Source organism: Peromyscus californicus, unplaced genomic scaffold (genome assembly GCF_007827085.1).
Source record: "Peromyscus californicus insignis strain IS unplaced genomic scaffold, ASM782708v3 Scaffold_24__1_contigs__length_46423439, whole genome shotgun sequence".
NCBI classification, from domain to species: Eukaryota; Metazoa; Chordata; class Mammalia; order Rodentia; family Cricetidae; genus Peromyscus; species Peromyscus californicus.
This window is the reverse complement of record NW_026294535.1, coordinates 2,860,242-2,887,083: the sequence shown is the minus strand read 5'-3', so window position 1 is coordinate 2,887,083 and position 26,842 is coordinate 2,860,242. Positions and strand designations below refer to the sequence as shown.

Below are 26,842 nucleotides of genomic sequence, written 5' to 3'. Positions count from 1 at the left end.
TTACTCCTGGGCCACACCACCGTCTGGCCTAATCCTGTATTTCACACTGTGCTATGTGGAGTCATGCTTCCCTACTTGAGGACATGCCATTAGGACCGAAAAGAGTCCGGAGAACCTTGGAGTTCAGAATGAACCTCTACCAAGTGCATCAATTTTGGCCCCCTAGCAACGGCGGGTCGATTACTCGGCGCTCGATTGGATTGGCTTGAGGCCCACCAGCGCTACAATGCTGTGGGCGGAGCTTCTCGAAGCCCGCCCACTCCCCGGGTGCGCACGCGCAGAGAGTGGGCGGTGCGACTAAGAAGAACGGAAGGTCGCCGCGCAGGCAATGGTCAGGCCGCACGCACGCGGAGTGGCTGAGGAGCCGGAAACGCGCCCCGAGTGGCTGAGAAACCGGAAACGTGCCCGGGGGGTGCGGCCCTGAGGAGGTGGGCCTCACTGGGCGGGGCCGGGCGGGAAACGTTAGGGGAGCCGTACTTGGGGTCCCGGGCGAACCAGGGCTCCCGGGCCGAGGTTCGGCCGGATGAAGAGCGGGGCGGCTGGGCCGGTGCTCCCCAGCACGGGCCTCAGGTGGGCGACGCAGCCGGGTGGGCTAGGGCGGCCAGGGCGGGGAAAGGCCGGGGCTGATCGCTTTTCTTCCCTTCCAGGTCGGCCAGCCGGGCTGCCGGCGCTTCCGGAACAACAGCCCCGGGCGCCGCCCAGCATGCCCCGCACTGGACGCGGAGCGAGGCCGCCAGCCCTCGGAGACGTCCGGCGGTCCGGGGAGGCGCGGCCACCCGCGGGATGTGTTAGCACGTGACACCGGCCCCGGCGCGCTCCAGTCGGACGTCGGTCCTCTGCACTGCCCGCGCAGGTGAGGAGGGCCGGGCAAGCCGGGAGGATACCGCCGGGGAGGGAGTCTTTGTTTGGATACCTGTATGTGTGACATGTGAATGGATTGGAGCACCCGAACCTAACCCTCCCCCAGGCCCCCAGAAAAAAAAATCCAGAGTACTAGTTGATTCCAGGTGTGAGTGATTGTTTAGAGTAACTACACATTGTTAGCTGCTTGACACCTTTTTTCTGTCTTTGAGTTACGGTAGCGTTGATATTTTAATTCGAGTCGTCTGTTTTTGTAGTATCGCCCTTCACCTTTGGGTTTGGGGGTTAACTTTAGCCGGGGATGGTGGAGTGCGGAGATTTAAGTTATTAATTGTGCAAGCTTTGCGAATTAGAAGGTACTGTGCTAGCACAGTATAGAAACAAACCAAAGACGAAGTTGTATTTAGCTGGTATTTTTCAGAATCCTTTAAAAGTCTGTTTGGAATGTGGAAGAAAAAACGTATTGATTGAAATTATTGGAGCTGGTCGATGCATCTTGCAAAGTGATCGTATTTTTCCAGAAGACAGTGTGTGAGATCTGCATCTAACAAATGATAATGTAGGTTGTTTATAAACATAAAAACAGACTGATTTGCCGAAGATGTCAAAGTGAAGAAGACAGAATTCAGTATCTGTAGGTTTTCTTAGGATGTGATGTGAGACAGGTAGGTAGAATGGAATTGTCCTTCTGGAGGAGAGAGCCTTTTGAGGATCACAGTGTGCATTCCTTCCTAATGTCTTCTGTCTTTGACTACTTATTACCTTTGGTTTATGGCTGTTGAGGTCATCACAGTTTAGGGACTCACAACAAAGCAGAAATCTGCTGAGCCTCTGCCATTAAAGTTTGATTTGAACTGGTTTGAGAAGGCCTAGGATTTCACACCGATGTTTATTCTGACATAAAGTTTAACATTCGGAACTTTCAGAATAGGAAGTGAAGCGACACACTTTGCTCTAAAATTACTGTGGTTGGTATGTTTTAGGTTTTATGGTTCCAGTGGTGATGTTTTAGGTATGGTTGCAGCTGGGAAAAGTCAGAGAAGTTTGTTTTAAACTAGCTGGAGCCTAGAAACTCTGAGTTAAATAGCATGGCTTCTTTAGGCTACAGGGAGTTTCCATTCCTTTGTGAGAAAAAAATTGACTTTTGTTGGTCTGTGGTCCTTCAGATAGTGTACCTCATTTACCTGTGGTTCTAGTGGTTTTTCTGGTCAGGGTGATGAGTGGGCATTGCTTTACGGTCTTTCATGCTTAGTTGATGTCCAAAAGCTTGTTTTATGACTACCCTGTGGATATAGTGTAATTCAAGAAACAGGTCTATATAGGACTTCATACCTCACCGTTTAGCCAGGTCCTAACGTAAATAGGACTCTGTAAAAGGCAAAAACAGTTCGTTGACTCTGTAAAAGGCAAAAAACAGTTCGTTTATAATTTGTTACTAGGCTAAGAGGTTGGACATCTTAAATTAGATCTGAGATCAAAACTCAGCTATACCTCTGACTAGTTACGTGATTTTAGGTTGTTCTTTAACCTCAAAATCTAGGCTTTCTTCTTAAAATGGGGTTAAGGTGCCAGTGCAGGACTGGGGAAATGGCTCAGTGAAGAAAAGCACTGGCTATGTAGGGAGGCTGACAGTTCCAGTTGGGTCCCTGGAACCCACATACAAAGCTGTATGCAGTGCTGTGCATTGTAATTCTAGCACTCCTTAGGGAAATGGGAGGCTGACACCGGGGATCACCTTGGACGGAGCTGCAAACCAGCTAGCCTGAATGTAGCTCAGCAAAAATAATAAAGACCCTGCCTCAACAACATGGAAGTTGAGAACTGCCTCCAAACCTTCATATCCATCCTCAGCCCTCTCTTCACGAATTAGAAAAAGAGGACAACACACTGGGTTAGCTAACATTCTGGTTGCTATGACAAAATGCAAGCCAAGAAGCGCCCTAGAGAAGATGGTGTGCTCTGACCTACAGTTCAGGGGACAGTCCATGGTGGGGGTGGGGTGGGGGGGGTGGCTAGTGACATGGCAGCCTGCAGTCTGGAAGCACAGGGAAATGCTGGTGATGGGCTTGCTTTCTCATTTTCATTTAGTACAGGATCATCCTACCCCATTGAATGTGGGTGTCCCCCACCACATTCAGTGTGCATCTTACCTTTTCAATTAAACCTTTCTGGAAACATCCTCATAGATACACTGAGAGATGTATGCCCATGTGATTCTAAGTCCACTGGTTGACAGCGGAGGTTTACCATCACACAACCTTGAAGTATGTGGTTTAGGAGAGGCAGGAGTAAATTACGTGTTCCAGTGAATATAGAGTAGGGTGGCAAGTCATTAGAGATCTTTGAATAGCCTTCTGTAAATGATAGTATGGTCTCTAACTTCTGATTAGAAACTAATATGTATAGATTTAAAACTATTTATTTTAATTATATGTGTGTGTCTGTGCCTATGCCGTGTGTGCAGGTGCCCTTGGAGGCCATAGGAGGGTGTGGAACCCCCTGGAGCTGGAGCACAGGTTTGTGAAGGCACCTGATGGGATGTTGGGAACTGAACATGGTTACTGCAGACTGAATTCAAGTCCTCTGGAAGAGCGGGAAGGGCTCTTAACCCATGAGCCATCTCTCCAGCCCTCTATATTTTCTTTTGAGGCAAGATCTTGCTATGTAGTCTAGACTGACCTTGAGTTTACCATTCAGTACAGGGTAAGCTTGGACCTTCTGGCAATCCTCCTGCCTCAGCCTCCCTACTTCTGTGCCTAAAACTAATGCCTTTAAATAACAACTGCCAGTACTGGCTTTTTCACTCAGCATCACTACTCCTTTAGATGTGCTTAGCGGCATTGCAAGAAGGGCTGTACAGAAAAGGTGATCTCCTGATTCTTCGGCTGTCTGAAAATGGTCTGTGTATTAATAGAGTCCGACGTGTTGGAATATCTTTGGCAGTCCTTTGCAGGGTGGTTGATGCCCTTTTATTGAGCTACTTTGTGATTTGAGGCATATGCTACATCTTTAAGCCTTAATTCCTCATCTACCTTCCTACGCAGAATTAGTGTGAAAATTCAAAATTGTTTTAGTAGAGTTCTAGCAAAGCTTGCATGATGAACCTCAGTGTGTGAGGGTATTAAGATTATTGTTTAATAAGATATTGATACAGATTTTAAGAAATACTGATTCTTAGGAGAACATGGTGCTTCTTTATGCTGTTGGTAATCTGAATCAGACTCAGGATTACTTTTAACTCACTATAAAGAGGGTTAGTAAAACTATTTGAGTACTTTAAAATAGAATGCCTAAAAACTACTAGTCTGAGCAGATAAGCCCAATGGAAATAGTAACTACCATGAGAAGAAAAGCTTGGGTGATTTAACAAAACAAACAGACAAAATAAGCCACCATAGCTGGAGCTGTAGATTGTAGACTTGTGTCTTTGGGTGCTTGTGTAGGGTTTGGAACAAGGTAGGCTGAATTCCAGTCCTGTGTATGGTAGGAGATATTGACATGCATTGTTAACTCTGAATCTCAGTTCCTTCTTGTGGTTTCAGAGACATGTGCATAAAGAGCAGTTGGTCAGGTCCCATCTCCCCATCCCTAGATTCTTGGCTCTTTTAACATGAGGTTGCTATGGTGTGTGTTTTTCCTAGGATGAATGACATGAATTTGAGCCCAGTGGGGATGGAGCAGCTGTCTTCATCCTCTGTGAACAATGCCCTGCCGGTCTCAGGAAGTCACCTGGGTTTGGCTGCCTCTCCCTCTCACAGCGCCATCCCTGCCCCAGGTGAGTGGGAGCCATTGCACTTGAGCACTGGGCTCGGATCTGCGTGCATTTTAGGGTAGTACAGAGAAAGCAGTGAGTGGCCTCTGCCAAGTGTGTTGTATAGTTGCAGCATCCTAGTGGATGGGAGTGGCCGCTTTTTTCTCATCGTTTCTTTTGGGTTAGTCTCTCTGATCCAGAGCTGAAATTGACTTGGCTTTTTATCTGGGGCTTCTCATACTCATCTGGTTGACACTTTGACATCATGTCCCTAATTAATAGAGAGAATCAGTTAAATTTCCTCTTTGAGATCGGCCCTGTCTTAGATGGGAAACCGAATATCTGTAGGAATGTGCGAGGCCGGCTTCATGGGAAAGCGGTGCGAGAGATGGAGCTCCTGTGTGAAGTCACTGTGAGCATGGGCATCTGCAGAGACACAGGATGGAGGAAGCTCATTCTTCCCTATCCCATGCCTTAGCATATAACTCCCTTTTTTTGTTGTTGGGAGATTTTGTTTTGTTTGAGAACTGGTCTTACGTAACCTGGATTGACCCCAATCTTAATATAACCAGGGTGACCTTGCACTCCTGATCCTCCTGGCTCCATCTCTCAAGTGCTGGGATTACAGACATGTGCCACCACACTTGGTTCTGAAACATTGAAGTGAAAAATGAGTAAGCTATTAATGTTAAGGATATGTAGCATTGTAATGTTGTATTGGACTTTATGTTTAGTATTTTAAGTAATGTGTAAAAGATATTTCAGTAGTTCTTTGTAGTGAATTATACCCTGAATTAGTAAAATGCAGCAGCTAAGTCAGATAAATTGAAATTAGCATCTCCTTCCTTAAAGTGTCAACACAAAAAAATTTTAAAAATTAAAGTTTGTTTATGTGATGTTGTGTCTTTTGTTGGACTCTGTTGAAAACATGGTGCTTCTTTACACACTGATAACCTGAAGCAGACCCAGGATCACTTTTGTGTACCACATGGGTGCCTGGTGCCCACAGAGGCAAGAATAGGGAGTCAGATTCCTTGGAACTCAAGTTTCAGATGGTTGTGAACTACCATGTGGGTGCTAACGCTCTGAACCTGGGTCCTTTATAAGTGTTGCAAATGCTTTTAGCTGCTGAGCCATCTCTCCAGCCCCACAAAAACTTAAAAAAACATAATGACGTATGCTCTAACCTCAGCATTTAAGAGTACAGGCAGGAAGATAGGAGTTGAAGGCCAGCTTTGGCCTTGAAACTCTCATTTAAAAAATTGCTAACCCATCTGTTTATCTCTTAGGCATTTCTTTTAGTAGATAGTCTTATTTAGAAAAGGCTTGTATTAAAAAATACTCCCTTTGGCTGAAGCATGCAAATCAGCACTAACTAAGTTGGTGGATATTCATTTGATGCTTAAGCACAGGAAAAGTCATTTACGCATTCTGCCAGTGGGTGTGATCCAAGGTAGGTGTGGCCTAAGGGTCAGACTGTGGATTGTGAAGTATAGCACAGAAAGAAAGGGCTGAAAATAAACACATAGCGATCCGTGTCTAACTTTAATCTGGATGAATTCAGAGTACAAACATAGCTGGTTTTTGTTTGTTACATTTTTAAACAGGGTCTCACTATGTTGCCCAAGCTCAGCTTAAAACTCTTTCTGCCTCTGCCTTCCTGGTTCTGGGACTGAAGTAATGCACCATGATGCAAGCAATTGAGTCCTTTCAAAGTGAAGTGTATCATGATGAAAAGGGAAAATAAAGCTTTAAAAAAGTTATCACTGCAAGAGACCGCACCTGTGAACAGTTTGTTTTTTAATGCTTATTTACCTTAAAGAGTCATTTTTACTGTTTTTAGTTATGTGTAAGTATATGCACACGAGGGCAGGTGCCTTGCAGAGGGTCTGGCCTGGAGGACTGAAATGGCTGCTGGAATTGAACTCTGGTCCTGGTGGAGCAGTTCACGCTCTTAATCACTAGGCTGTCTCTCCAGCCTTGCTTTGTTGTTTTTAATGTAATTTGTTCTCTGAGCTATTATGCAACTAGATTGTTAATTGTTTTGGTATTTGGGAGAAACAACTGGAGGGTCAGCTTAGCACTTTAAAATAACCTGATGTGCACACATACACACTAATCTGAGGGCCAGGTTTGGTCATGCACACTTGTAATCCCAGCATTCCACTGGATCATAGGTCAGCCTGGGCTACATAGACCCTTTCCAAGAAGTAATTTGGGGACTAGGATTGTTTGGTTGTTATAGATGTTGCCCAATACTGTCTTGGGTTACAAAGGGTACTGGGGAGATTCTTTTGTTTCTCTAAATTCCAAGAGTTTTGCCAGTGGTTTTTAGTTACTAATCTTCTTTTAATTAAGAAAAGCGATTTTTTTAAAGGTCTCCCGGTGGCAATTCCAAACCTGGGCCCCTCCCTGAGCTCTCTGCCTTCTGCCTTGTCTCTGATGCTCCCCATGGGAATTGGAGATCGAGGGGTGATGTGTGGGTTACCTGAAAGAAACTACACCCTACCTCCGCCACCTTACCCTCACCTAGAGAGCAGTTACTTCAGAACCATTCTACCTGGTAAGTTTTGTAGTTACTGTGTGGAGGAAGGTGGGGGTGCGGGATGGAACCATTCTGACCTTAGCTTCTGGAGGTTAGAATGAACATCTTTTTCTCTGTTATTATTGGATATTAGTCTCTGGGTGTGTTGATATTTGTGTGCTTTGCTTAGAACATGCATATAGTTCAATATGAAGGAAGCAATTTAATTAAGGAAATTCTTTTTTTTTTCCCATAGTCTTGTTAGTGTAGTTTTAATTCTCTTAATTGTTTTGGTTTTTTTGGAGTGGTGGGGATTGAACCTAGGGCCTCATGCATAATAGAAAGGCATATTACCACTAAGATACATCCGAAACCCTTTTTTTTTTTTGGTTTTTTTTTTTTTTTGGTTTTTCGAGACAGGGTTTCTCTGTGTAGCTTTGCGCCTTTCCTGGATCTCGCGCTGTAGACCAGGCTGGCCTCGAACTCACAGAGATCCGCCTGCCTCTGCCTCCCGAGTGCTGGGATTAAAGGCGTGCGCCACCACCGCCCGGCTTTTTTTTGGTTTTTTAAGACAGGTTTCTCTGTATAGTTTTGGTGCCTGTCCTGGATTTCGCTCTGTAGATCAGGCTAGTCTCAAACTCACAGAGATCCACCTGACTCTGCCTCCTGAGTGCTGGGATTAAAGGCGTGCGCCACCACCGCCTAGCGCCCCTTTTATTTTATTTTGAGACTGGCAACTGCCTCTGTAGCAGAGAATGACCTTGTTCCTAATACTCTTGCTTCCCATTTTCAAAGGGCTAGATTACTGGCATGAGGAGGATTTTGTTGTTGGTTTGAGACAGGGTCTTGCTTGTAGCCCTGGAACCTGCTATGTAGACAAGGCTGGCCTCAAACTTAGTATCAGGATTATAGACGAGCTCCACCATACCTGGTGTATGTTACAGCTTTTTCTTTACACGTGTTGAGTGTGCAGGTATATATTGGTGCCTGTGGAGGCTAGAGGTTAATGTCAGTGTCTTACTCAGTTGTTCTTGACCTTCCATATTGAAGCTAGGTCTCACTGAACTCGGAACATGCTGATTCAATAGCTAGTGTAACTAACCAACTTGTTCCAGGGATTATTGTTAGGCCATCATGCCCTCCTGGAATTTACATGGGCACTGGGAATCTAAACTCAGGTCTTTAGGCTTACATAGTGGTGATTTACCTGCGGAGTCATTTTCCAGTTCCCTATGGTACAATTCTGTTTTTTTGTTGTTTTGTTTTTTTGAGAGAGGGTTTCTCTGTGTAGTCCTGGTTGTCCTGGAAGTCACTCTGTAGACCATGCTGCCCTCGATCACCTGCCTCTGCCTCCTGAGTGCTAGGATTAAAGGCATGTGCCACCCCAGTCTCCCCTACTCCTACCTCCACCCCCTATCCCAGCTAACCAGTCTTTTATATAAAACGAATTATGATCACTGAATATTGATGTAACATTTTTAATTCCATAATTAACCAGCTGCCTGTCGTGCTTAAACTTATTGACTTTTTATTTTGTTATAAAAGTATTACATATGATCTTTTCAGACAGTTTAACAAACAGGGAAAAAGGAGGCCACATTTGTCTTTCTGGTGTGCTTCTGTCGTTTTGGAGTACGTTTTGGTTACAGTTTTTCATGATTTAAGACCGTGATTTCTCTGCGGTTGTGTGTCTTTTTTCACTTTTTATTTTCCCTTGCTACTGCATGATTTTCATAACCCCTCTCCTGTCCTTTTTTGGAACAGGCTTTCATTATGTTGCCCTGGCTGGCCTAAGGACTCACTATGTAGACCAGACTAGCTTTGAACTCAGAGACTTGCCCGCCTCTTTGCCAAGTGCTGCGATTAAAGGGGTGTGCCACCAAGCCCGACACCCATAATGGTCTTTTTAGATAGCATACCTGTGTTAATTCCAATGTTTGGGAAGCTGAAGCAGGGAGATCAGGAATTCAGACTACTGAATGGATATTTAATGGCTTATTGCATTAGTCTTTATTGTTGGGCAGCTTGGTTTTTCCAGGTTTTATTGTCATAGCTGATGTTCTTAGGGGTGTCTTTGTGTATATTTGCAAAATACACTCAGGCATTTAGGGAAGGTTGCTGTAAATGGAATGTTTAATGCAAGACAGTATGGTCATTTTTGAGGTTCATAAATATACTGTGTTTTAGTATATACTCTCCCACTAGAAGTACCTCAGATGACATCCTATATCCTTGGAAGCATAGCTTTGGACTTGGGAAGTAGTTTAATAGTAAGACTTTTTTTTGAGGCCCTGGGTCTGATCCTAACCTGCCCCCACCTCCCAAAAAAAGTTTCTGTAAAATAGGCTTGTTTTGAATCATTTAATTTGCTTTGACAATTTTTTTGTTTGTTTGTTTTTTGAGACAGGGTTTCTCTGTGTAGCTTTGGTGCCTATCCTGGATCTCGCTCTGTAGACCAGGCTGGTCTCAAACTCACAGAGATCCGCCTGGCTCTGCCTTCCTGGTGCTGAGATTACAGGCGTGCACCACCACCACCCAATTGCTTTAATAATTTTATAACAAGTTCTTAAATCACTTTATTATTTACTTTTTTTTTGGTGGATCAAATTTTAGCATCTTAGAGATTCCATTTACGTTGTTTCTAGTTGGCTTTATCAGATCAGCTTCCTGTGTTTAGGATTTGAGTTTCATAAAGAAACTCAGAATGGTATATGTATTAGTATAGATATTCATTAAAGAAATAGCAGGTTATTTAACTCAGCTCTATTTGTAAAGAAAACGGTTTCTAGCACTTGAAATTTCTTACATTTAACAATGTGCTAATCTCTCTCTTCTTTGACCCCTCCTCTTTTCCCAGGCATTTTATCTTATTTAGCTGACAGACCACCTCCTCAGTACATCCACCCCAACTCTATAAACGTTGATGGTAATACAGCGTTGTCTATCACCAACAGCCCTTCAGCACTAGATCCCTATCAGGCCAACGGAAATGTTGGACTAGAATTAGGTGTTGTTTCAATAGACTCTCGCTCTGTGAACACACATGGTGCCCAAAGTCTTCATCCTAATGATGGCCACGAAGTGGCATTGGACACAACAATCACTATGGAGAATGTTTCTAGGGTTACCAGCCCAATCTCTACAGATGGAATGGCAGAGGAGCTTACAATGGATGGTGTTGCAGGAGAACATTCGCAAATCCCAAATGGCTCCAGAAGTCATGAACCTCTCTCTGTGGATTCTGTGAGCAACAACCTTACAGCAGACACTGTAGGACATGGTGGTGTGATACCCATTCATGGGAATGGTCTGGAGCTTCCTGTGGTCATGGAGACAGACCACATTGCAAATCGGGTCAATGGGATGTCTGACAGTGCCCTCAGTGACTCCATCCACACCGTGGCCATGAGCACCAACTCTGTAAGCGTGGCACTCTCTACCTCACACAACCTCGCTTCCCTAGAATCTGTTTCCCTCCATGAAGTTGGCCTTAGCCTAGAGCCTGTGGCTGTCTCTTCCATCACGCAGGAGGTTGCTATGGGGACAGGTCATGTAGATGTGTCCTCAGACAGCTTGGCTTTTGTACCACCTTCGCTGCAAATGGAAGACTCCAATTCAAACAAGGAAAATATGGCAACCTTGTTTACAATCTGTGAGTGTGCTTCGCTGTTCTCTTCTGGAAATACTTGGTTTTGTTTTTTAAAAGTATATGTGTTTGAGAGTTTGGCCTACATGTATGTATATGTACCACATGCATGCCTAGCGCCTGCAGAAACTAGGACAGTGCTGGATCCCCTGGAACCAGAGTTACAAATAGTGTGAGCCATCATGTGGGTTCTGGGAATCAAACCTGGATCCTCTGCAAGAGTAGCAAGTGCTCTTAATTGCTGACCCCTCTCTACAGATCCCAGATGCTGGTTTTAGAATGCCATTGTCCTGACTAGTGTTTGATATAATCTGACGCTAGTTAAGGGAGTGGAGAAAGGAATTCCACTTTAAACTTTTTCTTTGCTCTCATACTATCCTTTTATTAATCTGGTGCCATTTCTTCAAGTCAAATACTATATGCGCAGTTTATTGGTTCTTACATTGACTTTGTGGAGTAAACAGACAATATAGTCATGTCTGTATTTTACTAACTAGTTGTAGCCCTATAATTAAGGTATTTCCCAAACAGCATTACAGGAGTAAAACTTAGCACAGGTAATCTTGGTGATGTACATTATGCTCTTTGAGCGCATGCCAGGAGAAAGTAACTAGGAAAATGTAGGTTGATCTGTAGTGGTTTGTCCTAGCGTGTATGAGTTACTATAGTTGGACGTGTGAAAGTTCTTTTTGATTGGGCAAAAATGGTTGATTTGTTGGTTTCACTTTGTGCTAAGCCATGCCAGAAACTGTTCATCTGCTCACTGTCCGCTGTGCTCTGCCAGATGAGGGGATAGGGCAGTCTACCAAGACAGTACAGACCTGTAGCCCGATGGGAGGCCTGAACAGAGCATGGGCAGCTATAGTACATAGTAACAATAAAAGTGTCATGATGGGATTAAGCTCGTGGGGTTTACGAACAAGTTACTAGGCTGTGGGAGGATCGGCAGCATATGTGTTAGCACAGGCCGGAGGACGGGAGAGGTGGTAGGCAGTCGATAGGAAGACAGCCGTTGGTACCTGTGAGTGCCTAGAGTGAAAAGACTCACAATGGTTCAGATGGTTGCAGTGGAAATGGGGCTGAGGGAGCAGTCACCTAGGGAGACAGGTAGGAGCAGAACATACAGGGCTGTTAAGACCTGTCAGGGTTTTAGGAGTAAGGATTGCTGTGGGCTTCTACTGCAGTGTGAGCTGCTAAATTTGTTAGAGGCAAGTATTGTAGGGAGATAACGCTGAAATTGAGTAAAAGGTGATTTCCTGTCCTCACCGAAGTAAGATGAAGAAAGTAGAATGTTTGTGGGATGGTCATTTAGAGCTTGTAGTAGGCTAAGGGGGTGGTGCTCGGGAGACAGCTGTTTCCTGCATGCGAAATTCCATGAACATTGTGCTGAGAGGTGGGGAGGGGAGTGATGAGTCCATTCTAGAGACTGCTTCAGTGTGTGAGGTGCTCATAGAGATGTCTGATGGAGCTCAGGGAGGGATTATGTCAAGGTAGTAATCATGGCCATGGCAGGGGGATGAAACCATCGGGTAAGGATACCGAAGAGCTTCTGAGTATAGTGAACAATAGGGCCCAAAATTCAGAAGCCCGTCAGTGAGAGCCCCTCCGATAAGTGTAATGAAGACCCTTCTTACGGGTTGATGTAGTATTCGCATTTGATACCGAGTGGGAACAGCTATGTGAACTACGCCCGTCTGTGTCTTTCACGCGTGCTGCCTGCAGGGTGCACTCTCTGTGACCGAGCCTACCCCTCAGACTGCCCTGATCACGGACCAGTGACTTTTGTTCCTGACACACCGATAGAGAGCAGAGCAAGGCTGTCCCTCCCAAAGCAACTTGTTCTCCGCCCGTCCATTGTGGGCACAGAAGTTGGTAAGAATTTTGGAAGAGACCACATAATCCCATCAAGTCTCCTTTCCTTATGGGGTGGAGTTGTAAGTTTGTGTGTAATTAGTGATTAGTTGATTCAAAAGTCAGTGGCTTAAAATGTGTACTGTTAGGGAATAGTTGACTTCCCTGATGGTGAGAATAGTAAAGCTGTGTGCAGAGCCTCTCCTGAGTCAGAATTGAATAGAAGCATAAATCCTGGCCTGAGTCTTTGGAGACCTGTTCTCAGCTCTTACATCCACTCAACAACTGGCATGCTATCATGCTCTTTGAAACTTATTTTCTATTAAAACATGGAAAATTAGACTTTGATAATTGTGTGGTGTGGAAGATAAGCAGATTTTTAAAAAAATATAATTGTGTAACACTCTTTAGGAAGGAGTCTAGATGACCAGGGCATTATTTACCCGTATCTGAATTACACAGCTTCCAAGTTACTGTGCCAACTCTTTGAAAATATCAAATTGGGTTTATTATTTTTCAGCCTAAGCTCAGGCATGAATCTTGAAAGCACTAAACAACTTAGATAATAATCATACAATACATTAAGCATAAGAGATTTTTGGAAACTTATTTTATATAAATTGTTTTTTTTTTGATAAAATGTTTTCTGGTCTCTTGCTAAGATATGGAGGAATGTAGGTTTTGTGTGTGTACAGCAGGAATTTGATTTTGTTTTTTCTGCATTTCAGTTTAAGTGTGTGCTCGCGCGCAAGCATGCGCGCACACGTGCTATGCTGTGCATGCTATGTGAGTATAGTTGCACACATGCCGTGACACACATGTGAAGGTCAGAGAACAACTTTGGTAGTGGGACTCTGTAGGTGGACCCCAGGTCACTAGGCTTTCAGGAGAGGTGCTTTTCCCCACTGACGCATCTTTTTGGGCTCTTGTCTATTATTGTAGGCTCGCCCCTAAGTCTTAGCTGTCTCAGGATGGTTGACACATAGAAGTTGTTAGCCCCTGCCTTAGTGCCCTTGTTAGTTTATGTTTAAATCACTGTAGTTGGTGTACTTCTGTTCATAGGTGTGTGGACTGCAGAGACCATTCCTGTGCGCACTTGCTTCGGGCCTCTGATTGGTCAGCAGAGCCACTCCATGGAAGTAGCAGAGTGGACAGACAAGGCAGTTAACCATGTCTGGAAGGTCAGTGTTGAAGAAACCTCGTTGGCTTTTGGCTGCCCATGCTGGCTTCAGTCTCTGAGCCTTCCTCTTTAGCTTCCCAGATGTTGAGATTATACCATGCCACTGCCATGCTTGACGTTTTGGGCTGTTTTCATTATTTTGTGATGGTTTAAAAAGGGACAACTCAAAATCTCCCAGGACTGAGCGTGCATTCACCTGTCCATTATTTATTTTGTACTACATTCTCTTATTTCTGCTATAAAATCTTTACAGTAGTGTCCCAGCCGTTGAACAAATAGGGGATAAACTGATATAATTTTCATTTTATGGATTAATGCAGTGATTTTGATCTCTTCAAAAGATTTATTTTTATTTTATATATGTGTGTGTGTTGCCTGAATGTGTACCACTTTGTGCAGTGCCTGTAGCGGCCAGAAGAGGGTGTCAACCCCTGGAACTGGATTTACAGACAGTTACCAGCCTCTGTGTGGGAGCTGGGAACCGAACTCAGAGCCTCTGCAAGAGCAGCTAGTGCTGTTAACCACCAGGCTACTATCTGAGCTCTAATTTGAATCATTTTATGCATTTTGATTTCTTGTGGCTGCTGAGGCTATGAACTTTGTTTACAAAATAAATGTTTTCTGTTGTTTTTTTGTTTTTGGTTTTTTTTTTTTTGAGACAGGATTTCTCTGTATAACCGTGCTGTCCTGCAACTCTCTGTGTAGACCAGGCTTATCTCAAATTCAGAGATTGCCTGCCTCTGCCACCTGAGTGCTGGGACTAAAGGCACACTTGTCATTAAAGTTATTTATAATTGACTAAACATTCCTCAAATATTTGGCTTAGAGAATAATTCTAGCATTAGCTGCAGTTATCTCTCTTAGTTTCCTAATAGGAATATAAGATTTTGACATCAATAGCTATACTAGTAACATGATATAGAATCTTAAAGAATGGTGGGTACAGAACTGAAACAGCGAGGCAGTGCATCATAGGGGACTTTAGTTTTTGATGTCTGACTGGAAAAATGGGTGGGGGTGGTCCTCAGCAGATAGCCAGTCCCACAGCACCTATCTGGTAGTGTTGATAAAGACAGACAGACAAGTAAGACTGTATTTTATCTTTTTAGCTAAAAGGTACTCGAGAGTGGTGTCGTTCTATACGCAGAGCAGCACCTAAAGACTGCTAGTGCTCCCCCTCGTACTTCTGGAAATAGGACGAGTGGTGAAGTCAACGTGCAGAGGCCTAGCTAGCATTGACTAGATGAGTGAAGGAAAGGTTTTCCGTTCACTTGATGTGTATGCATGCCTTCTATTGGCAGATATACCACAGTGGTGTCCTAGAATTCTGCATCATCACAACGGATGAAAATGAGTGTAATTGGATGATGTTTGTGCGCAAAGCCAGGTAAGGGGGGTTTAGATAAAGGATCCTTACCATTCAGATAGTTTTTCAATAGGAAACTTTACATGAGATATGAAAGAGCTATAGAATACAAGTTACCACCCTCGACGTGCTTAAAGCCCATGCCTTTTCAGCATTTTATTCTGTAATAGTTGACTGGGTGACTATAAAGCAGAGTATGTCTCTTTTTAAATAAACATTTTATTCAACCTCTGGTGCAGTGATCCATGAGTTTGCTAGTGAATGCCTCTTCATATCAGCGATAGTCTTTTTCTGGCTATTATTGGAATTAATTTTCGTTAGCTTTCTATCTTTCTATATTTGTCATAAAGAAATTTTAAGACTTCACAAACATTGTAACTCAGGCCTATGATACCCAGTGCCCAGCCCTTGGGAACCTGAGGCAGGAAGATGTCTGCAAGGTCTAGGCTGCTCTGGGCTACATAGCGAAGTTCTGGGTTAGCCTGAGCACAGATTGGGACCTGTCTCAAAACAAACAGGAGCAATTCATGTTATTTATCTTGGGTTTGTTTTGAAATAGGATGTCATTATGTACATCAGGCTGACCTGGAACTTGGAGCAGTCCTCCTGTAATCAATCCTATCTCAGTCTCTGGAGTGCTGGGATTACAGGTGTGAATTGCCCGTGCCTAGCTACTTACTTACTCATTTTTCATCTAGTAACAGTCTGTGTTGTTTCTGACTATAAAGGATAACCACCTATGTACCTAAGTAAAAATTGTTTCTCACAATCCCTAACAGGGTGGATAGAGAATTACAGAAATGATGAGAAAATAGTTCCATCTAATCTTCCATATTGGATTCTGCTATAGAGGGCATGGCATGTCTAGTATATATTTTAGAATTATTGTACTCAGAGGGCAGGAGATGTAGCTTATTGGTAGGATTGCTTGCCTAGTGTGTGAAACGCATTAGTTTGGTGCACAGCAGTGAATAGAAAGTGCCCTTAAACCAAGTATGGTGTTATACACCTGGAGCCCTAGCTGTTTAGGAGGCTGAATGGAAAATTAATTGAGGCTAGGAGTTTACAACCAGCCTGAGCAACACAATGAAACCTGTTCTCTTTACATGTGATTATGTAGGAACCGTGAAGAACAGAATTTGGTGGCTTATCCCCATGATGGAAAAATCTATTTCTGTACCTCACAAGACATCCCTCCTGAGAATGAACTGCTTTTCTATTATAGCCGAGACTATGCTCAACAGATTGGTAAGTCTGTGAGACTTGCTGTCATGCATCTGGTGCAGTACCGTCAGTGACCAGAGAGAGTGCAGTAATGATTTTAATTGCAGCTACTATCATTGTTTTATTAACAACTGAAGCTCGGGAGTCAGATATTAGGGTATAAGCCTGATAGATCCATGGAGTGACTGGAAACCATCAGCTGGCCCACTTCTCCACCTTTTCAGATCAACAGGACACGTGAATCTTTTCAAGCCCCTCCTTCCTCTCTGTAGTTATCTTCATCTAGGTCCTCGAGAAGACTCTGTGGTTTATTATGGCCAGCTGATTGTGGACTCCACCCTCTGTATCAAGGTGTAACTCCGTTGGCGGTCTCGGAGTGACAGCACAAACGGATCTCCTGCAACAGATTTTACAGAGAGGGCTTTAAGAAAGCAAGCTCTTAGTTCTGTGTTCGAGGGGACAGAAATCTGTAGCTCTTCACTAGCTTGATGTTACTGATTTTCAAATAAATAAGCTTTGGTTGTAGGTCTTTGAATCAGGGCTTGAAACTCCCTGAAACTGCTGTTTTGAACTTCTTGAAAGTTAGCAAAGTCCCTTGGGTTTGATTTAATGTTTTTTTTCCTCTTTCCCCTGTGTTTCATTGACAAGTCTATTTAAGACTTTGTGCACTACAAAATGTAAATGGTTTCTCCAGTAAAAAGACTTTATTAATCAATCTCGTGTTTACCATGTGCTTTTTGTGTGCCCTGGTACACTACTTTAGATGACAGAAATATGGCACTGTACAAGATATCTTAATTTGACAGGTAGTGAGCAAGTTAGACATTTTGGTAGAAGGGAAAATTCTTTGATTTATTTTAATCATCAGTAATTAATGTCAAGAATAATTTTGAAATTAAAGTAACAGGAGATGTTGATTTAATTTTTTTAAAGGTGTTCCTGAACACCCAGATGTGCACCTCTGTAACTGTGGCAAGGAGTGCAATTCCTATTCAGAGTTCAAAGCTCATCTGACCAGCCACATCCATAGCCATCTCCCTGGCCAGGGCCACAGCAGCAGCCACGGGCCGAGCCACAGCAAGGAAAGGAAGTGGAAGTGTTCCATGTGCCCGCAGGCTTTTATCTCTCCTTCAAAACTCCACGTCCACTTTATGGGACATATGGGCATGAAGCCCCACAAGTGTGATTTTTGTAGCAAGGCTTTTAGTGATCCAAGCAACCTACGGACACACCTCAAAATACATACAGGTAAGCTGTATTGAACCATCGGCATGGGGTTTTTATAGCAATTAGAAATTGCAGCCATAAAGACTTGGCTGAAGAAATTATTGGAGATAGAGTTGTAATAATAGGTCACAGAAAGTGTCCAGATGGCTATGCGGGGGAAGGCATTGGGTGGTAAGCCTCGTGAGATGGGAAACCTCAGGCTACTCAGGGTGTTACTTCGGGTTACAAAGGTATTTTACTTTAAGGAATCCTGTGTAGCTTGAAGGAGCCTGGAAGAATAATTAATAATCAGACATTGATCCTAGTGTTTCCATTTCAGCAGAGGGGAGTCCATCAGCGCCTCTGAGCTTCCCTCTGCAGCTCTTCCTGCCGTTAGTCATGAGTGCTCAGTAAACACTGCCCAGTTTCCATATTTGAGCTTCCATTTTCTAAACTCCATGGAAACCAGTCTCTTCAGCTCTTAAAAAAATGATTTTTGTATTGTATGCATATGGATATTTTGTCTGCGTGTATGTATGTGTACCACTTTTATGCAGGTGCTGTGGAGGCCACAAGAGGGCATCCATTCCTGGAACTCAAGTTCCAGATGGTTGTGAGCTGCCATAGGGTGTGGGGAACTGAACCCAGGTCCTCTGCAAGTGTAGCCAGTGAGCCATTGCTTTTAACCATTGGCCCATCTCTGTAGCCCCTCAGCTCTTTCCCCCCATACATAGTACAGAGTAACCAGTGAGGTTTTCATTTTCTTGGTTGACCCATTTGTTCTACAGATCACCAAGAGGAAGTTTCCTCCTCAGTCCATTTATTACTGGGTAGTTGGAGCAGAGACCATGTGTCCTCCAGAAGTTAAAACATCCACTATACTTTTTCTTTTTTCCCTCCCTCCCTTCCTCCCTCCCTTTTTCTTTCCTAGATTTGCCAACCTAGAGTTTTTCTTAAAATATACTTGGAAGGATTTGTTCAATGGAAATGTTGGCCTGTAGACCTATAGACATTTGCTGTAGTTTGTGAGTGGTTAGCTTTTTTTTTTTTTGTATAGTGAGTCTCATTAGCTTAGGCTAGCCTTACACTTGCTGAGGATGACTTTGAATTAATTTCTTTCTTCCTTTGTTTTTTGTTTATTTGAGACAGGGTTTCTCTGTGTAGCAAATAGTCCTGGAAGCCCTGGAACTTACTATGTAGACCAGGCTGGCCTTGAACTCAGAGGATCCACCTGCCTCTGCCTCCCGAGTGCTGGAATACAAGGCATGCACCACTGCTGCCTTGAATTTTTGACCCTCCGGTATCCATTTACTAAGTGTTGGGCTCTGAGGCATGCACTGCCGTACCTGGCTAATTGGTGCTGGAAATTGAATTCAGCGCTTTAGGTATGCTAGGCAGGCACTCTGTCAACTGTTATATTGCTAACCCCAAGTTCTTTTAAATTAGCTAGGCACTGCTATTGTAATTTTTTTTCTTCTTCAAAGTTTGTATCATGTGCCATATGTACTTTAGATAAGAAGTTTCAGGAGGTCATACTTACTGGCTTTGCTAGCTTTAGTTTAGGTTGTAAATGAATGGCCTAGACTGTTTTAGGTAGGTAGCATAGGGAATGAAGTGCCAGGCATGAGTTAGTTCTGCTTGATTCTTGCATGGGCTGCTTCTCCAAACATGCCTGCTTGTCCGAGCATCTGTAGTTATTTTATTCTCAGTGTGATGTTAAATTGCAGGTCAGAAGAATTACAGGTGTACTTTGTGTGACAAGTCTTTCACCCAGAAGGCTCACTTGGAGTCACACATGGTCATCCACACGGGTGAGAAGAATCTCAAGTGTGATTACTGTGACAAGCTGTTCATGAGGAGGCAGGACCTCAAGCAGCATGTGCTCATCCACACACAGTAAGTATCCTGCAGCGAGGATGCTGCCTGTGGGTGGTGAGCCATTGTGTGTGCCTCCCTGCACCTGAGGTGCCCAGTGAGCACCTGCGTCTTGCCCTTGTAGATAGAGACTGTTGCCTCCTGTGTTCCAGAGAGCCGAGCAGTGCTTGGGCTTTATTGTGGAAGAGTTCACTTGCCTGTTCCTGATCTTATTTTTATATGTTCTTTGTGTTTAGGTTTTTTTTTTAAAGATTTATTTATTTATTTTGTATACAGCATGTATGAACAGAAGAGGGCACCAGATCTCATTACAGATGGCTGTGAGCCACCATGTGGTTGCTGGGAGTTGAACTCAGGACCTCTGGAAGAGCAGTCAGTGCTCTTAACCTCTGAGCCGTCTCTCCAGCCCCCTGTGTTTAGTTTTTAATCCATGTTTTTAAAACAATTCACTCACCAACAATTTTTTTAAAATGACATCTTTGATGATTGGCATTGTGCTAGGGGATAGAGATACAGAGAAGAAAGACATTGTCTTCAAAGAGCTCCAAGTTTGGGAAATGAAACAAGTCAGTCAGGAGTTACCATGCGGAGTTGTATGGGCGTCGAAGACCATACAGAAACAGCACTCAGCCTGATACAGCAGTCTACTGTAGTTCATCCACTCGGGAGACTGAGGCAGGCGACTGAGTGAGGCAGAGAAAAGGGGTGCTGGAGAGGTGGCTCCGTGGTTATAGCACTGACTGCTCTTGCAGAAAACTTGCATTTTATTCCAAGATCCCACATGAAGGCTCACAACCATCCATAACTCCAGTTCCAGGGGATCTAGCATGCTCTTCTGGCCTCTGTGGGCACCAGGCAGGCAAGTGTGGTGCAGAGATATACATGCAGGCAAATCATTCGTGCACATAAAATAAAAATAAATCTTAAAAACAATGTAGGAGTTGGCAGTACAGCCAAGTAGTGGAGCCGTTGTTTAGTTTGAGGTCAGGGGTCCAGTTCCCACTACTGAGGGGGACACATAGCCAACCTTAGGATCAGTTAGAGTTAAGAACCTACAGTAGGGTAAGGAACGAGAAGGAGTGATCCTCTGGGTGGTGACGCGTGTGAGATAGAATAGACAGGAACACAGAACCGAGAAGACTATAGAATGTGTCCCCCCTTTGGTGTTTGTTTGTTTTAGTTTTTAAGACAGGGTTTCTCTGTGTAACAGCCCTGGCTGTACTAGAACTCACTCTGTAGACCAGGCTGTCTTAGAATCACAGAGATCCTCCTGCCTCTGCCTCTGGAGTGCTAGGATTAAAGGTGTGCGCCAGCACCGCCCTGTAAATGTGTTTCTTTATGTTAGGAGATAGAGTACTTGGGAGGAGAGAGTGGTGGGAGGGTGGACAGTCTTTCTTGAGATGTCCCTGGCTGGCCTTGAATTCAACCTTGTAGTTAGAGATACCTAATGAGATGATAATGTAAGGGCTGTGATCCCAGGCATGCAGTGTGTGTGCACTCTGGGGATCCAGGACCGTCTCTAGGTGCTAGGCAGACATCTACTAACTGAGCTACTTCCCCGTTGAAGGTCTACCAAGGAAATTAAATTTCATTCTCAGAATGATGATGAGCTGTGACAGATCTGGCTCCCTACCCAGTGCCTGCTGTGCTGCGGGGAGGTGTGTGTTGAAATTGTGGTTAATAGAGAAACAATTGAGCATTTTTTAAGAGTTCATTCACTAATATTAGTGTATATATGTACTTGTGCAAGCACTGAGGGACTTTAAGGAAAGAGTGTCATGTTTGGTGACATATCTCCTCTGTGAAAACTATACTGTGTCAGATGGACAGAGAGTAATTGAAGGGGCATGGGGTTTAGAGGGATGCCAGGCAGGAGATTGCCTAGGAACATTTTACTGAATCTGGGCATAAGAAATGGTCTCTCCTGCATTAGTCATAGTGGTCGTAAGCAGATGTAATAAATTTTGTTGTCCTCAGCTTTGAGCAAGTGTCAGAAGAGGGAGAATTCACTGTAAACTTTATATTCTAAAGAATCTCTTTGGTTTTAGCTCTTTTGTCTGCTTTCTAATCACAGTATAACCAGAATCATGCAACAGCTGAGAGTCAGGGTCTACACTGTGGTTCTCAAAGGGACTTTTTAATTTAATTTTGTCTGTCTGTCTACCATCCATCCATCCATCCATCCATCCATCCATCCATCCATCCATCTATATGAGACAGTCTTGCTTAGCCTAGGTTGATCTCAGCCTCCTGATTACCTGGGGTCACAGGGAGACACTATATCTGTTATACCGCTACAAAGAATCTTAAAAACTTACTTATTTGTATTTGCTTGTGTGTGATACATGCATGCCATGGCATTCATGGAGAGGTCAGAGGACAACTTGTGGATTCTCCCCTTCCTTCATGTGGGTCTTGGAGATTTAACTCAAGTTGTCAGGCTTCAGGCAGATGCCTTACTTGCTGAGCCATCTTGCTGGCTCTATAAAGGATCTTTCACAACAAAGTCTTCATTAGTTTCATTACTGATGTGACCTTGATTATCAAATAGAAGTTGTATGGTGTGAGAGCTTAGAAGATCTCAGGAGTCATGGAAGCCTCTCTAATCAGTGCAGATGCTCACAACAACACTGTAAACAGCATCCTCCTAGTGGGAGAACGTAGCCATGATCAAGCTGGAAGGTGGGCACTCTGCAGAATGAGCTAGCCATGGGATATACTCATTTTCAGAATGTCTCTGGCAGAGAGGGTTGTTTTTTCTTTCTGAATACCACACAATCAATGTACTCTTGTATCAGTTTTGTTCCAGTTGAGCGTCTGTCTTCATTCTAACATCTGTCCTCGCAAAGGTTTAAACATAGGCTTATACTTACTGTTTTCGGGGTGGGAGTGTGTGTGTGTGTGCTATGAATCAAAACTGTGGTCCTCCACATGCTACGCAAGTACTCTACCACTGAACTACATCCCCAGCCCTAACAGTTCTATAAAGTAACAGCTTTTTCCATAATTTGTGGTCACTGTCATGTTTCCCTATAGCTCTCTTTATCAGGGCACATGTCTCTGTAGTTTCTGCAGCTAGTTCTATTGGTTAGTTTCAAGTTTGGTCCCCATAGGTGACAGGTTTTTTTTTTTTCCCGAGACAGGGTTTCTCTGTAGCTTTGCACCTTTCCTGGAACTCACTCTGTAGACCAGGCTGGCCTCAAACTCACGGAGATCCACCTGGCTTTGCCTCCCGAGTGCTGGGATTAAAGGCATGCATCACCACCGCCCAGCTGACACAGTATTTTTGATATCATCTGTTTTGTGTAGAGTGCTTGGTTAGTGTGCAGGAAACAGCAGAACTGTTGTCTCCTTTGACCTTGAAGATGGGTGCATCTTTTGATCCAAGTATCCCCTCAGTATATATAAGAAAAACATACAAATAGAGAAATATTCATGGAGTTGTGCTAGTGAAAATATAAAACTGAAAGCCACCAGAATATCCACTGAGAAAAGAAAAGCCAATTGCAGACTGTAAGTACTTCATATTGATGGAAAGGAACAAACTATAGGTACATGTGCAACTTGAGTGAATTTCAGTGAAAGAAATTACATCTATACTGGATGGTCCTGTTTGCATAGTGCTCCAGGAAGGGGAAAGTGGCCAGTTCTAAAAGCTCCTACAAAGGCCTAGATTAGGGAGTGTGTGTGGCTTGTCATTTACACCCCCAAAGCAGATGTTCTTGTGTTCCTCTTAGAGAACGCCAGATCAAGTGTCCGAAGTGTGATAAACTGTTCTTGAGAACAAACCACTTGAAGAAGCATCTTAATTCTCACGAAGGAAAACGAGATTATGTCTGTGAGAAATGTACAAAGGCTTATCTGACCAAGTACCATCTCACTCGCCACCTGAAGACCTGCAAAGGGCCCACCTCCAGTTCCTCAGCACAAGAGGAGGACGAGGAGGATGACTCTGAAGAAGATGATCTCCCAGACTCCATGAGGACAGATGAGTGTAGGATGAGCAGTGCTATTTACTCAGCAGACGAGTCTCTCTCCACACATAAGTAAAAGGAAAACTGCTCTGGATGGACCATGCATTAGGAAAACACAAAACCAACTCACTGCAGAGTGGGACCAGCTAAAGCACGGACAGAAGGATCCAGATGGAGTCTTTAAGATGGCCTGGAGAAAAGGCATGTGTCTGTCCTCTTAAGTAACGGGTGGCAAGGAAAGGCCCAGCTGTTGCTGTCTGTTCTTTATTACATAGTTATCTGGGAGATGCAGTTATGCCTGAGTCAGTGTGGCCTTTTGTTCATACAAATCAGAGTTATCTCACGTGGTTTTTTCCTCCAGCCAACATGACTGACCCCAGCCATCCCCACTGTTGACCACATACTAATGCACTATTGTAAGGTGTGCATTTCACAGAGAGAATTGCAGCACAGCAGTGCAAGTGTTTAGGTGACTGTAATTCATTATATTAAAAAAGAAAAGAAAAGAAAAGTAACACCTGCCTAACTTCTGGCCCCTTGAGAGTTTAGATCCTGTTTCCCCATCTCAGCAGGTTGAGAGGGCAGGTAAAGAAGCATTCATGGTCAGAGGACAGTGACTGGGAGAGGAAAAGGCCCACAAAACCACCTTCGATGGAACCCAAGGTTAGCCACCTGGTTATGTGTACATGCACATCTTTGCGGTCTAGCCTTCCGTCATTCAGTGAGGACCTGGAATTAACAGTGTCCAACTAATGCCTGCTGGGTCGTCTCCTGTCAGTAAGTGCACATGGACTCACTTGACAAGACTGGTACTTCAGCCTACAGCAGGAAGGAGGGGAATGATCTTATGTAGGTTTACTTTATGAAAACCGTTAAGATGTTGCTAGCTGAAAGCAGCAAGTAGTTCCAAATGCATTGGTGGGTTTCACAGGCAGGCCTTCCCAGTTGTCTTCCTTGTTAAAGGTCCTCGCCAGCTAAGTGTAGAGGATACCAAAGGATCTGAAAGGTAGAGAAGGCTATCAGTCACCGTATGGGTCTGTTTTCAGGTCCCTGTGAGCAGGCTTAGCCAGCTTTTGGAAGAAGCAGAAACATCCTGAAGTTGACAGATTGGTGGAACATGCCTTCCTGCTCAAGGGTCCAACCCTGGCTTGAGTAGAGGAAGGACTCTGCTGGGAAGGTTTTGCTGCTAATGTATTTATGGGATGAATGTATTTCATTCAAATCTGTATTCCTTTAGGAAGAATTAAAATCAAAAATTTTTAATGAAAATGTGGAATTTCTCATAATCTTTTGTGGAGGAAGGACTCAAAGTTTAAGAGAGAAGACAGCTTTTGCTCTGAGGTCATACCCTAATTGTTCCTGTGTAATGGTGCTTAGACAGACTACCCTCTGGGATTTGTAGCCTCTCCTGCTGCTGTCTTCCCATGGCAGGGAGGGCCTTTATTGCCTCCTTGGAAACTAACAGGTTTACAGCTGAAGTCGGGTGCTGTGAGTAGCTAGGGTGACTCCTAACACCAAGGCACAAAGCCTCACTCATCACTATTAATGCTCAAAGTAATTTCTCCCTTTTTTCAGGAGCATCCACTTGACTAAATTCCTTTATTGTCCTGCACAGAGATGCTCCTCAAACCAGTGAAGCTACATACCAAAAACTCAAAGCATGAGGAAGGGCAGAAAGTCCTTGGAGGATGTAGCAGTGTTCAGTGTTGCTTCTGCCTTTAACCTCGTGGGTGTAAGTGGCACTGCCCTGTGACAGGATTTACACTTCGCTGCCTAGCTGCAGGAGGTCTTGTCTATTGCTGCTGGGTCATTGGCCACACCGACAGGCCGGAGATGGTAAATGTGGGCTCTGTATCCAGCTGAAAGTTCTCTGGGATTTACTGTGGGATGATAGTTTGTAACCTTAGCCAAATTACACAACCTAGTGAGTGCTTAATTGTTTTATACATGCCTGCATTTTTTTTTTCATGTTTGTACAGATCCTGAGTTAAATTGGATACACAACCCAGGAAGTCCTAAGCTTTGGAAATTAGACAGGAATAATTTTTCTTGGCTGAAGCCTAGAAACATCCATAATGCCTTGATTATGGTTGGTGGTTCCTTAAGAAGTGAGTTGCTCTTTTCTGTGTGCTGAGCTAAGGTTCAGAGTGACATTAAAGACAGCATGATGTCATAGTCTGGGTCTTATTTTTAGACTGGTGACCTGTGTACAAAATATGCAGTAAGTGTTCTTTTACTGGTTCTTCTTATTTACTGAGAAATATAGGTAGGCCAGCTGCTTGTAGTCCATCAATTACACCATCTTACATTATCCCATCAACCTGCCTCCTGAAGGAAGACCTCTCTGTACACATACAGCCAGTGTCTATATGGATATAACTGTCTTCCCTATTTGTGTTAAACTCTTAACCTCCAGTATTTCAGAATGTAATATTTGGACATTTAGTTGAAGTTAAAATGAGGTTCTCCAGTTGGGCCTCAATGCAGTGACTGGTGTCCTTTTTTTTTTTTTTTTTTTTTTTTTTTTTTTGGTTTTTCGAGACAGGGTTTCTCTGTGTAGCTTTGCGCCTTTCCTGGAACTCACTTGGTAGCCCAGGCTGGCCTCGAACTCACAGAGATCCGCCTGACTCTGCCTCCCGAGTGCTGGGATTAAAGGCGTGCGCCACCACCGCCCGGCCGACTGGTGTCCTTTTAAGAATAGCTAAGTTTTGGCAAGGACTTATACAGGAGGAGCATTATGGATGCCTATAAGGCAAGAAGAGAGTTCCTTCACTTAGCCAATGTTCTGCCAACTGTCTTAACCATATATCCAAGGAGTGTGGAAGAGTACCTTCCAGAATAGCCATCAGTTGTGAGCAATGTGAAAGGCTTCTTCCAATGTGGTGGCTTCTATTGCCAGCAGGGAAGTTACTACCTAAGTGGGTGGGATGGCACCTCTATGATATATTTGTTGTTCCTTAGTTTTTCTTTCATATGTATGTATACTTGAAGGGTCTTAGGCCATAGACCTCAGACAGGGACAGGCGTCCCCACCACCACCACCACAATGTAAGGCATCGTGGTGGCACAAGCTAGAAATTTTAGCATTTAGGAGGCTAAGACAGGAGGATTGCTACAAGCTCAAGGCAGCCTGGACTACAAGACCCTGTTTTAAATCAAAATATGAAACACAAAACAACAAAACACCCAAAACACAGAACAAAGAAGAAACCATGTAAAGAGCCAGTAGTTTGGCATTCATTGTAGGAAAAATGAGAACAAATTAATTAGCAAACAGTTATGGCCTATTCATACACAATATCTTCCAGGACCTCCAAGATCTGGCTTCACATTCAGATTGCCTAAGGACTATGAAGCCCCAGGAGTCCAGCTAGCCTATTAAGC

At 43.8% G+C, this 26,842-nt stretch overlaps 1 protein-coding gene across 1 annotated transcript; it reads left to right on the top strand.

Moving 5' to 3' along the window:
* Positions 1-437: 437 nt before the first annotated feature.
* Prdm4 (PR/SET domain 4) lies at positions 438-25,948 on the top strand. Its single transcript, XM_052752950.1, has 12 exons — positions 438-570; positions 648-853; positions 4,503-4,636; positions 6,990-7,175; positions 9,994-10,788; positions 12,505-12,654; positions 13,696-13,814; positions 15,115-15,200; positions 16,300-16,427; positions 17,337-17,651; positions 19,337-19,505; positions 23,222-25,948. Exons 3-12 carry the CDS (start codon positions 4,504-4,506, stop codon positions 23,532-23,534), a joined length of 2,394 nt encoding a protein of 797 aa, XP_052608910.1. The 5' UTR covers positions 438-570; positions 648-853; position 4,503; the 3' UTR covers positions 23,535-25,948.
* The last annotated feature ends 894 nt before the right edge of the window (positions 25,949-26,842 follow it).

What these genes read in the sequence shown, in the direction of transcription:
- Prdm4 (XM_052752950.1), top strand. Translation starts at nt 4,504, where the DNA reads ATGAATGACATGAATTTGAGCCCAGTGGGGATGGAGCAGCTGTCTTCA. An exon ending in AGACTATGCTCAACAGATTG is followed by an intron (nt 16,428 to 17,336) that starts GTAAGTCTGTGA and finishes ATTTTTTTAAAG; the next exon opens with GTGTTCCTGAACACCCAGAT. An exon ending in CATGTGCTCATCCACACACA is followed by an intron (nt 19,506 to 23,221) that starts GTAAGTATCCTG and finishes TGTTCCTCTTAG; the next exon opens with AGAACGCCAGATCAAGTGTC.